Raw genomic sequence first — 11,647 nt, 5'->3', positions numbered from 1 at the left:
ACGTGTTTCTGTGTCACCGCAACTGCCCTGCCTGCCCTGCTGCCCTGCTGCCCAAGTCTGCATACCGCATAACCACCCACGTCACCCCCCCCCCCTCCGTCCCGCCGCCCGTCGTCAGCCCGTACAGCCCGCCCCCGTGAACCTCTCCAGGGTTCTTCGCTGCTGGTCCTGCATCCCATCTACCTACTTACTCACTTGCCTCGTACATGATACCAAGTACTCGCACTACGACACACACGGTACTTCCATCCTTCGATGCTTGCCATGTACATGTCTAGTATCTGCATACATACACCTTCTCGCCCCTCCCAAGGCCGAGGCTCCCGGCTGTGCAACTTGCACTCAGACGGTTGGTGCTCCCTCGCTCCAAAAAAGAACAAGACCCAAGCAAACCGTCGACCCTGTGAATCGACCCGTCCGCCTGCCCAACCACGCTATCGCCAAGCTGGTGCCACTCTACCACTACTCTACACCTCGTTCGCTGCCTCTTGGATACGCTCGGCCAGGCCAGACCAGACCACGGCTGCATCACCGCACATTGCGTCCTTGGCAACCACTTGCCCCCAGCCACTCCCGCACCCATAAACCCTCTCTGCTCCCGTACCTCGACCGCCTCTAACCCGCTTCTCACGTGGCCGGACCTCTGAGCTCCTGCTGCCATGTCGGCAACTCACCTTTGACACGCACTTGGGCTCTAATGCTATCAACCTGTCGCCCCCGGCCCGAATCCACCCGGAGCTTTTGCTTCCCACGCATGCGGGGTCCCACGGTAATTGTCTGCCCATAGATTGCTTGATAACTGCCATACGCCCAATCTACAAACCAACATGCGCCTGCCTCCGCTGCACATGTCCAACCGCCCGACGTTGATAAGTAGACGTAGTACTCGGCCTGTACCCTTCGCCTACCCTTCGCCTACCCATCGCCCTACCTTCTCCCAATCGGCGCCACGCCCACACCCACACTCACATACACATACATACATACGTACACACATACTTACCACATGTGTCCATGCTTTTACCAGCACATTGGGAAACAAAGCATAGCCCAAGCATGGACATACTCGCATCTACCGCCGCCCGGCACACTGGAGCCCAAAAGGCCGATCACATACCCGCCCTCGTGCCCCAGACTGCCCTGGCCCTCTTCCATGGACGCAACACGCGCCCGCCCCATCCGTACAGTGACGTTTGCCAGCGGGATCTTCATTCTTCTGCTGACCGGCTGACGTACTCTACTCTCCTTGTTTGCCGCTGACCAATTGCCCGAAACATGTCTGTTGCCGCTAATGAGCGATTTCCTGTGATACTTATGTGGCCCCCCCATGTCCATACTACTCTACACTCTACTTTCATTATCCACTTGCCTTTGTCGTGATTTACCACTCACTCCATACACACACACACACACACACACACACACACACACACACACACACACGCGCGTTTGTCTCCAAGTGACGCCCAAAGTCTTGGAAGAGGGGAAACTAACTCCAAACCCAACTAACCTCTTTCTCCATCCTTTTGCTTTTCCAAACTCAAAAAATGAAAAGGGAAGAGATAAGGTTACATACGGACTGGTAGTTGTCCGAGTCTAGATCTTCCACAGACACACACTCTTTTGCAGCCCGAAACAAATGACCTCTTTTTTTTTCCCCCTCCCTGTAACTTGCCCTTTTTTTGTCTTTGCCAATCAATCACCTTTGATCGTCACTCTTTTTTCCTTCTTCTTCTTTTAGCTCACAGCATCTTAGTACATTGGTGGAAAAGGAGATACGGACGATTTCGGTCCTGTCCATTACTTACTAGTTGCTTGGGTTTCCCCCCCCCCAAAAAAAGACAGGCTATATAAATGAGACAAACTCAAAAATAAAAGAAGCCAATCTATATGTATATATACAGAGTCACGTGACAAGCGCCAGAAAAACTATTACAAGACTTGATTTTCCCCATTTGAAAATGATCATCGTCTTTTGCTTGCCAAACTCAATTCCTCTATCAACCTCGTAAATTCAATCCATGACTCGTATGTATATACATTGGTTCCATTCTCATTCGCACATCCCATGCCATTTCCATTTCCATTTCCATTTCCATTCCATTCCTCCCTCACACAATCTGTCCTCTCTTCTTCTCCCTTGATATTACCGCCACTGCTACACCACCACCACCACCATTACTAACTACCATCTCCCATTCACATGCCTATGTGATTGTTGTAATCTTGCCAATTTCATCGTGCAAGCAAGGAAAGCAAAAACTATATGTATAAAAAAAAGGGGGGTATCAAAGGGGGGGGGCGGTGAGTGATGGAGTATATCTTTTACTTTGTGCGTGAACTGTGATGTGGAAGAACGTGCAGAAAAATCCAAAACAAGAAAACCCAAGGCTTTAAAAAGGTCAGCCTGATTGGAGAACAAAAAAACCCCCTCGCAGTGTCGCTTCGTAAAAGTGTCGTTCGTGAAATCCGTGTATCCCGTTGCGCAAAAAAAAAAGAAACAGAAAAGTGATTAAAAAAAAAAGGGGGGGGCGGGGGGCGGCAACGAGGACGAGGATAATCCGTAGGACAACGAGCGACTGGAACTGACAAACCATATCTCAACGACGAACAACGCTCAATAAAGCGGTTCGTGCGCGAATCCGGCCCAGTCCTCAAACCGCGACACAGCAGACGACGTGTGCCGCGCAATCTTCTCGCTCCACCACGACTCGCCCTCATTCATGCCCACGGGGAAAATACCAAACAGGTATCGTCCATTGCCGTATGCACCGCTGCGCATAGCGCTGTTGCCGCGCCCACCGCCAAATCCTACGCCATTGGCGCGTTGCCACACGTTGAGTCGCATGTACAGATAGAGGCAGAAGACTGCCAAGGCGAGGTTGAGCAAGATAGGCGCCCAGTCCATGACGGCTTCCAACGTCGTCTTGGGTACCGTTGCAGGAATGGGCTGTGCAGCACGTGGCTCCATTGCTTCCTGGTCATCCATAACACTAGCTCTTTCCTCCATCGTCTGTACCCCCATGCTGAGCATGACAACTTTAGGCTTGACTCGTACAACAATTCCTTCAGGCTGCACCTCGTGTGTCGTCACAACAGAGACAAACTCGTTGGGCGAGCCTGCCGTCGCGCTCTCGGGAACGGTCTGGGTCCCTTTGGTGACGGAGGCGGTGAATTTGCGCTCGACCACCGTAGGTGCAACAGGAGCGATGTCCAGAACAGGATGAGGGCCAGAAAGCGTCGATGCGACTTGTTCAGCAGCGACGGCTTCAACGGCTGCAATCGGAATTGTGCTGACAGTCGCGTAATCGACGAGCTCGTCTCGAAGCACTGGCGAATCCGTTTGAGTAGGAGATTCAGCCGTTCCGACCCGGACAGGTGTGCTCGGAGTCGTGCTAACAGACGCGTAGCCAGCGAATTCGCTTGTGAGTCGGGCGACGTCGGTCTGGGCCGAGCAGTCCGCGGTGGAGTGGAGGCGCACTGTCGGGATCGTGCTGCCGGCTTCCCTCACACTCACCGTTAATGTCGCGACTCCAGGTTCTTGTGGTGCAATACTGACAATTTCGTGCTGGTTCAAGCTGCTCGGCGCAACGCGGGCAGGCCCCCGGGGTACAAAGCTGGCAATTTCGCTCGTGTACATGCTCGACAGAGGAGTGCGAGCGGGCTCAATCGGCCCAGTGCTTGCCGTCTCACGCACAATCAACGTGTGTTTAGATACTGCCGTAGTAACGGGCTCTGTGCTGGCACCCTCATTAACGCTGATAGTAAAAGGTGCATCCAGAGCGGGTTCGCGAGGCTCCAGGCGACCGGCTTCGCGCACGTCGAGTGTAAGTCGGGGTACATGGGCAGCAACCGGCGAGATGCTAATAGACTCCCGGGTATGAATGGCTGAAGGCGGCTGGACGGCAGGCGCAATTGGCTCATAAGTCAGAGGCGTCTCTTGGATGTGTGAGTAGTCGTTCCATTCAATTTCGTAAAACTCTGCGTCGTCGATGGCCGAAAGCTCAGAAGCTAGTGAGTCGCCAATAGCGCCAATGTGCTGGTCCTCGTCGACGGGAGAGGCGGCGTTTTCTCTGGCAATCGCGTCGGCAGCGTTATAGCTGCGCTGTCTCTCCTTCTGCACCTGCATTTCAAGGTGGCTGATTCGCTCATCCTTGACTATGATGGTGCGCTCTTGTTCGCCAATCTGCTCGCGCAGTGCGCTTATGTCGTGCTCTATGTCTTGGGCATGGTCGACAGCCTTTTGGGCCTCTTCCAGCTCAGCCTCCAGGGCCGCAATCCTCTCCTCCGACTCTTGCCATTGTTCCTTCAGATCCTCGAGTTGGAGCTTCAAGTCCCGGTGGTCGGCGAGCGCCTCATCGCGGTCGAGGAGGGCAGAGCGATGGGCGAAGCGCGACTGGTTGAGATCGGTGTAGAGTTCCTCTACGCGTTCCTCGGCGTCTTTGGTGGCGGCTTTTTCGTGATCAATGTCCTTTTCGAGCTTCTTGATGAGCGTATGGAGGCCTCTGGATTTGTCCTTTTCAATGTCCAACGCATCTGTACTTCTCTTGAGCTCGTCGTTTGCGGCGCGCAGCGAGCTCTCTGCCTTTGTCAACTCATCCTTGAGCACAGCATAATGTCTCTCCAGAGCCTCCTTCTGCCCCGTCAGCTCTACTATACGATCATAATCCGATTCCTCATTCATTGCGCAAGTTGGGTTACTCACCGCAACCTGGCCGTTGAAGTCTTTATGCGGTGGCTAGCTTCTTTGTTGGCATTGTCACATGCGCCAAGGCACCGGGTCCGGCGCTAGCACGGGCGCTAGTCTCCACACTAGCGGGAACACTCCCCTGCTCAATGTGCTGGCAAGTCTAACAAGACGAGGAAATCAGGAACAATTGGTGAAATGATGCCGTACCATCCGCTTCATTGTTTCAGCATATTTCTGAATAACACGGCACGATTGCTGATGGATAATGTCAGCCATCTCCCGTGATATTCGGGAGAATTCAACCCCGGTGCGGTGCGGTGAAGAGATCGCCTTTCACCCTGGTAAAGGAGGCTCAGGTACGCGACAGATCTGCAGGGAATAGTCTGCGAACCTACCTGCTATCCCACCCGTCAGCTGCGGAACCATGCCCTTCACCGCTAGTATACTGCACTTTATTTTCCCACACCGCACGCCAACTTGTTGGGAAATATACTTTTCTACTGGCTAAAAGGGACATTTCTGCAGCCCTACCATGCTTCTAGCCTCCTTTTTTTCTTTCATTTTTCCTTCTTCACCGTCTTGCTGCATCGTTCTTTTCTTTTCAAGCATGGTACCTGCATTGAGCAAGGTCAAGCATGGCGCTAAACGCTCATCTCCCGCTCAGCATCCCAGCTTTACACTGTTTGTATACTCTACGCAGCCAGCCTGCTCGTATCCACGAAACCACCATGCGCCGGCCCCGTAAACTTCTTCCTGCCCGTCATGATCCAAAACACCAGGCTAAGCAGCATCACCGCGCCAGTGGCAGCAGACGTGTAATTCATATTCTCGCTCGTCACAGGTGTAACGGTGGGCAAGTTTGAAACCACGCATACAAAGGTGAGGTACAAGAAGCCGATGATGTTAAGCACGATGCCCCATCTTCCGAGCGAATAAGGGCCTTCTAGGCGTGTCTTTTTGCCCGTAAAGTGTGCCAGAATGCGGGAGAGAAGAGGCATTAGGTATGATAAATCTGTTGAGAACAGCATGAGTATGTCAAGTGTTTCCAAGGTTGAGCCAAACGGAGACTTTTACTCACAGAATCCTTGGGTAGCAATGCCGATGATGGTATTGAAACCAGTTGTTGTGCCAAAATAGATAGAGTTGAAAGCCATTTGCACAACGGTCGTGAGCAAGACTGCATACACGGGAACCGATCGCTCGGATACAGTGCTGAGCACGTTGGAAAACGGTAGACCGTTGTCACGCGCAAACGCATAGACAGCCCTCGATCCCTCTGCCATGAGCGAATTGGCACATACGACGGTGATTACGCCTATCATTGAGGCCAGGGTAGATGTCCCTGCGATGCTGTTTGTAGAGTGGAACATGATTTCAATGACTGGCACGCCAGTCGGTGTGCTGGCCGTTGTTTCGAGATCGCCAATGCAGAAACACAGCGCGACGAGCCATGCGAAGCCAGTAAAGAAGCCAATGTACACTGACATGACGATTGCGCGGGGCGCCTGCTTGCGTGCATCCTTGATCTCTTCCGTCATATGCGATGGTGCGTCATAACAGCACATTCCAAAAGCCGACTGCAGCAGCCCAAGACATGTGGCGTATGGCGCATTCCATCCAGTAAAGTTTTGAAAGTCGCTGAATACGTAGCTCGCCGACTGTTTCTTGTCATTTGTGGCTAGGATGGTGATAAAGCATACAACGAACGAGGTCAGGTTCCAGATGAAAATAGCCTTGGAGATCTTGTTGAGGATATGAGGGAGGTAGATGTTTGAGGTGGCTGCGATCCATGTGATCAGATATGTGACTAGGACGGTATGCCAGCGTTCAATGGTGAACCCGTAGTTTAGTTGAGCGGTCCCGAGTATGAAGTTTGCAGCTACATTGTTGTTAACTGAACCCATGCATATGATCCCGATTAACATGAACCTAGAAGAAGTTAGTCAAGCCCAGGAGCTCGAGTCCCTGTCCGCACTTGCCATCCACAAAGATAGCTCATTGATTTAGCCCAGCGCGAAGGGGCTAGTATGGCAACCCAACTGTACTGGCCACCAGCAACCGGGTATCTAAAAAAACAATCAGCGAATTCCCTCAAAATCATGTATGAACTTCTTACGCGCTACACATCTCAGCCATGGAATACGCCACTGCGAGCGTGACCAAGCAAACACACAACCAACCCCATATCATGACTGGCGGTCCTCCAGATTCCACGCCGATGGTAAGAACACCAGATAGTGCGGTCCATGATGTGACGATACTAAACGAGAAGCCAACCATACCCAGCAGTCCGAAACTGCGCTTCAACTCTGTTCTCTCATTAGCACACGCCTCAAGACCGCCATCTGGAGCATACTCACCCTGGGTATATCCCAGCTGCGCAAGCACATCATCATCGCTGGTAGCGGTACTATCCAGCACCTTCTTCTCATCAAGCGTATCCGACATATCTACTCCTTGCTACTGCTACCCGAGAAGCAGTAAAATCAAAGCAAGTGTGAAAAAGTCAATCCATCTGCAAGCAATCTAGGGACCCCCTCCCGGAATATATCTATAAAAGCTCCTGCTGCATCTTCCGACCCGGACCACAAAAATCTCGCAGTCTCCCCCAATTGGGGGCTTATGAGCAACGCACGATAAGCCACAACACGAACGGGACGGATACAATACTACCCCGACCCTGCGTCATTGACTCCTCCACTCCCATCCCCTCTGATAACAAAAAATCTCGAGACTCCATTGCAAAGATTGGAGGACTTCCGTGGATTGGGGTTGGTTGGTAAATGGGGCTTATCGCGCAGCGGCTGGGTGTCTGGCGATTGGTGGAGATAGGGAGGAAGGAGCAAACCGGGGTTCGTGTAGAGAAGGTGGGGCGGGGTCGTAGTGGGATAAGATAAGTAGGGCAGATGTATCGAGAGCTTGTTTTTGCAATTATTTTTTTCTTCTTCTTCTTTAGAAATTTTGAGTTGTGATTTTGTGCTCGTGCGTGGGGGAGTGATGGAAATGAACACGAAGGTGGATGTTGAGATGTTACTGTTAGTCAAGTCGATAGATGGAAGATGGAAGGAATGTTACATTGCCATTCTTGCGGATCCCCAATAGCGGATGAAGTATCAGACCCACAGTACCTCGCAGCAACAAATACCAGTACTTCAATCTTTCAGTTTAGGTAAACATGCGTGGTCAGCATTTCGTTCGCCTGGAGCAAGGCAGTTCCATGTCATGCGAACTCCGCAATCTCCAACATCTTGATTTATCCAAATTGGTGCTCGTAACCCCTCTTCCAAAGAAAAAATATTTTCAAAGTTCACAAAAAAAACGCAACGATTTCTGACACCAGAGTGCGGAATACGAGAATACTACACCAACAATGACCACACAAATCCTCAGTACCGCTCCCTACCCCTTCCCACACTCATCCTCGCTCCACCCCAGCACAACCGCCCTGGTTCTCATAGACATGCAACGCGACTTTCTGCATCCAGGCGGCTACCTCGCATCGTCCGGCTACTCTATTACGCGCTTCAGCGATTTAATCCCGCGTTTGGCCTCGCTTCTATCCACCTTCCGGAAAGCAGGCTTCCATGTGGTGCACACGCGCGAAGGACACGAAGGGCATCTAGCGACAGTGAGCAGCAGAGAAGCGCATAGGAGTGCGGTCAATGGGGCGCAAATTGGGAGTCAAGGGCCATTGGGGCGGCTTTTGGTCAGAGGCGAGGAGGGTCATGATATTATAGCCGAGTTGAAGCCGGTGGAGGGTGAGTTGGTGATTGACAAGCCCGGTCGTGGTGCCTTTGTGCATACCGAGTTGGATCTCGCGCTGAGGGCAAAAGGCGTCAAGAACCTGGTGGTCTGTGGCGTCACGGCAGATGCATGTGTAAGTAGTACGGTGAGGGAGGCGAGCGACAGGGGATATGACGTTTTGGTCGTCGAAGATGGCGTCGAGAGTGTCAGTGAAGAACTGAAAAAGTGGAGTCTGGAGAGTATTAGGGTAGAAGGTGGGCTGTTTGGGGTAACGGGGACATGCAAGGCCGTTGAAGAAGCCGTGGCAAGCTGGGTGGGAAGCTCGACGCAAGATAGCACGGTGACCAAGTCAAGACAATAACGAAACATCACAACTTCGCTGTATGGTGTGCATTGAACTTGGTTGCATTGACTTTGACTAGCCAAAATGAAGACGGAAGCTTCACATATTGATCATTCCCATACCACCCATGAACTTAACGCCGTTGAGACTAATAGCCGTGACCAGATCATATCCATAAACAATGTGTGACAAGAAATTTAACCACCGAAACCGTAAAGGGTACGGCCCTGGCGCTTGAGAGCGTAGACGACGTCGAGCGAGGTGACGGTCTTGCGCTTGGCGTGCTCAGTGTATGTGACGGCATCGCGGATGACGCTCTCGAGGAAAGTCTTGAGGACACCACGGGTCTCTTCGTAGATCACTGAGGGCATGTTAGAGAGAGGTCGGTGAGAGAGAATGAGGAGGGTAATGCTTACTGGCAGAAATACGCTTGACACCACCACGACGAGCGAGACGACGGATGGCGGGCTTGGTGATACCCTGGATGTTGTCACGAAGAATCTTTCGGTGACGCTTGGCACCGCCCTTGCCGAGGCCCTTGCCACCTTTGCCGCCTGGATAAAGATGTTAGCATGCTGTATATGTAGGGCGCATGGTTGTTGGTGATAGACGCGGATGGGTTGGGTAAGAGGCGCGGCGCAATAGTGGGGCGACGCGTTGAGCCTCAACACCAAGCGCGCCTCATGGCCAAGTGCAGGCAGCGATGCAACACCAACGATGCAACGCGCACCAAGGGCGATGAGGGTAGCGACAACGAAGGGAATGTCAATGTACTTACGTCCAGTCATGTTGATAGAGGTTTGGTTGGATGAAGGGTGATGGGTTGTGGTAATAGACGCGAATGGGGCGGGGTTGGTGGATGGAGATGGGAAAAGCTGGGGGGGATGCGAAAAGGGAGGAAGAAGAGGAGTGCAGCGAGCGTGGGCGGGCTGGTTATATAGACGAGGGACGGGCGCGGCGGGTGCCTCGAGATCACACAGCAAAAGGCGGCCGCGCTAAACCGGGTTGGGAGGGGACATGGAAGCAAAAGGCGACTGAGCTGCCGCCCTCACAATTTGCGACCAAAATCAAAAGGCCTGGAAAGCAGCACTTCGAATTGCGCCTTGACCTGGCAGGTGCGCCCGCCTCCTAGTTGCGACTGCTGGCTGGGGTGGCCGGGTCCGTGCGCCAACTTCATTCTCAACGCGTCCACCTTACTCCTCCAACACCCCGCTGCTGCATCGCGTCTGCGTCCCGCCAGAGACTACTGCAGCACCTGAAAGTCATGCGCGACGATCCTGAATACGGCACATACCTGGTATATTGGTTATATGCACCGCTTACAGCCTCCACAAATGGCAGACGGTGACTTGCATGGCACGCCTTCTCTCGGATCTGCGCCTTCACCCAAACCCAACTACGCGCAGCCAGTGTGACGTAGTGGCATGGCCCAACTGACTTTTGTATCAGCCTTCTCTTCACTGCCTTCAATGAGACAGAAGATTAAGAAACAACGCATTTGAACATCACATCACTCAATCCAACTTCACATGGTTCAAAAGTACGCTGATTCAAGACAAAGGGACTCATTTCACATTCTAGCTATTCTACCAGTCTGCCAAATCAACAAACGAAAACACTGTCGCAGTCTGTCCATCAACATCAACACGTCACGTCCATTCTGTGATACCAGTTCAATCCCCCCGACTATTTTACTTTGTCTCATCGCCAGTCTTGTCCGCAGCCTCATCATAGATGGGAGGGGCATCGTATGCTGGAAGCTCAGCAAATTCCTCCTTCTCACCCTGCTCTTCCTTCTTCAGGCCCTCTTCAACATCACCATCTTCAAAGTCTTCGACATCCTCCTCACGCAGAGCAATGGGCTGGTACCTCTGGCCGCGGAACTTGGCAACCGTCATGGCAATCAGGCATCCTAGCGCCATGCCAACCAGGTATGTCAGGGTACCAGCGAAGACGCCAATGAGAATAGGAACGAAAATGGTGAAGAAGGCACGACGAGCAAACATGGCAATGCGGTGGTGGTGTGCGTGGTGGTGTTGGCCCTCACCATGAGGCTTGCCAGGGTGGAAGCGGTGTGGTGGCTTGCCCTCAATCGTCTCATGTTCCATGGGGTTGTGGGGGCGCATGCGCATGTGGCACCCAGGCCTGGGCTTGCCCATGTGCTTGAGCTGTTCGATGCGGTCGGCCATGATACCCTTCCACTTGCAGTACATAGGCCATTGGTTGCATTCCTGCTCCGAAGGCCTAGCCCTACTAGGCTCAGCCTTGTTAAACGACGCAATCATAAGACGGCCCTCGGTATTCTTGAGCATGTTGATTTGTAGCACAGGGGGGTCCATGGGCATGTCTTCAACTGACGTAATCCTGAGCGTCATCGGAAGAAGCTCAGTGCCCTCTTTCGAAATGGTCTCAGCGCCGTTGAAGTCAAACTCAAAGCCTGTAATGCGTAGACGCAGGCCGTCGTCCGAAGAAGGGTCCATTTGGGTAAGATGGTATGTCGCAAAGGCCATACCAACCGAAGGAGGAAAGATTTGTGCGCTGTCAAGATTGAGAGCCTCATCCTGGGGCCCGACGTCAAAGTCCAGGCGCTGGTCAAGGTTAGTATGCCACGTTTTGGTGTTTAGGTTACACAACGTACGAATGTGTTGCCTGCGCCCTCCTTCCACTTGAGTGAATCCCCGTCCAGGGTTGCGAGAGCGCATCCTGGACATTCAAGCGCAACAGATCGCTGCAAGGGGTTGACTGCAAACGCTTCCAAGGCGTGGCCTTCGTCCAAGTCCATGGTCGATGGGATGAGGACGGCGCTGGCGGCCAGCGCCAAGTTCGCAAAGACGCCTAGTTTGCTAGGAGACATTGTAGAGATTGATTGG

The 11,647-nt window shown here is 52.7% G+C and overlaps 5 protein-coding genes across 5 annotated transcripts; 1 reads left to right on the top strand and 4 right to left on the bottom strand.

Moving 5' to 3' along the window:
• Positions 1-2,617: 2,617 nt before the first annotated feature.
• Positions 2,618-4,684, bottom strand: COCMIDRAFT_2764 (uncharacterized protein; the record flags this gene model as incomplete). The annotated part of the gene is made up of 1 exon (XM_007686915.1): positions 2,618-4,684. One exon carries the CDS (start codon positions 4,682-4,684, stop codon positions 2,618-2,620), a length of 2,067 nt encoding a protein of 688 aa, XP_007685105.1.
• A 698-nt stretch (positions 4,685-5,382) lies between these two features.
• Positions 5,383-7,138, bottom strand: COCMIDRAFT_34196 (uncharacterized protein; the record flags this gene model as incomplete). The annotated part of the gene is made up of 5 exons (XM_007686953.1): positions 5,383-5,702; positions 5,769-6,619; positions 6,670-6,756; positions 6,807-6,999; positions 7,051-7,138. The coding sequence occupies 5 exons, from the start codon at positions 7,136-7,138 to the stop codon at positions 5,383-5,385; spliced, it is 1,539 nt and encodes a 512-aa protein (XP_007685143.1).
• A 922-nt stretch (positions 7,139-8,060) lies between these two features.
• On the top strand, positions 8,061-8,795 carry COCMIDRAFT_87528 (uncharacterized protein; the record flags this gene model as incomplete). Its single annotated transcript, XM_007686983.1, has 1 exon — positions 8,061-8,795. The coding sequence occupies one exon, from the start codon at positions 8,061-8,063 to the stop codon at positions 8,793-8,795; it is 735 nt and encodes a 244-aa protein (XP_007685173.1).
• Positions 8,796-8,974: 179 nt separating this feature from the next.
• On the bottom strand, positions 8,975-9,565 carry COCMIDRAFT_2761 (uncharacterized protein; the record flags this gene model as incomplete). Its single annotated transcript, XM_007686914.1, has 3 exons — positions 8,975-9,138; positions 9,194-9,331; positions 9,508-9,565. 3 exons carry the CDS (start codon positions 9,563-9,565, stop codon positions 8,975-8,977), a joined length of 360 nt encoding a protein of 119 aa, XP_007685104.1.
• A 903-nt stretch (positions 9,566-10,468) lies between these two features.
• On the bottom strand, positions 10,469-11,631 carry COCMIDRAFT_87687 (uncharacterized protein; the record flags this gene model as incomplete). Its single annotated transcript, XM_007686982.1, has 2 exons — positions 10,469-11,365; positions 11,416-11,631. The coding sequence occupies 2 exons, from the start codon at positions 11,629-11,631 to the stop codon at positions 10,469-10,471; spliced, it is 1,113 nt and encodes a 370-aa protein (XP_007685172.1).
• Between the last annotated feature and the right edge of the window lie 16 nt (positions 11,632-11,647).

The sequence above is a fragment of the Bipolaris oryzae genome (assembly GCF_000523455.1).
Source record: "Bipolaris oryzae ATCC 44560 unplaced genomic scaffold scaffold_24, whole genome shotgun sequence".
In the NCBI taxonomy this organism is placed as follows: Eukaryota; Fungi; Ascomycota; class Dothideomycetes; order Pleosporales; family Pleosporaceae; genus Bipolaris; species Bipolaris oryzae.
The sequence above is the reverse complement of the archived record's forward strand: the minus strand, read 5'-3'. Positions and strand labels throughout refer to the sequence as shown.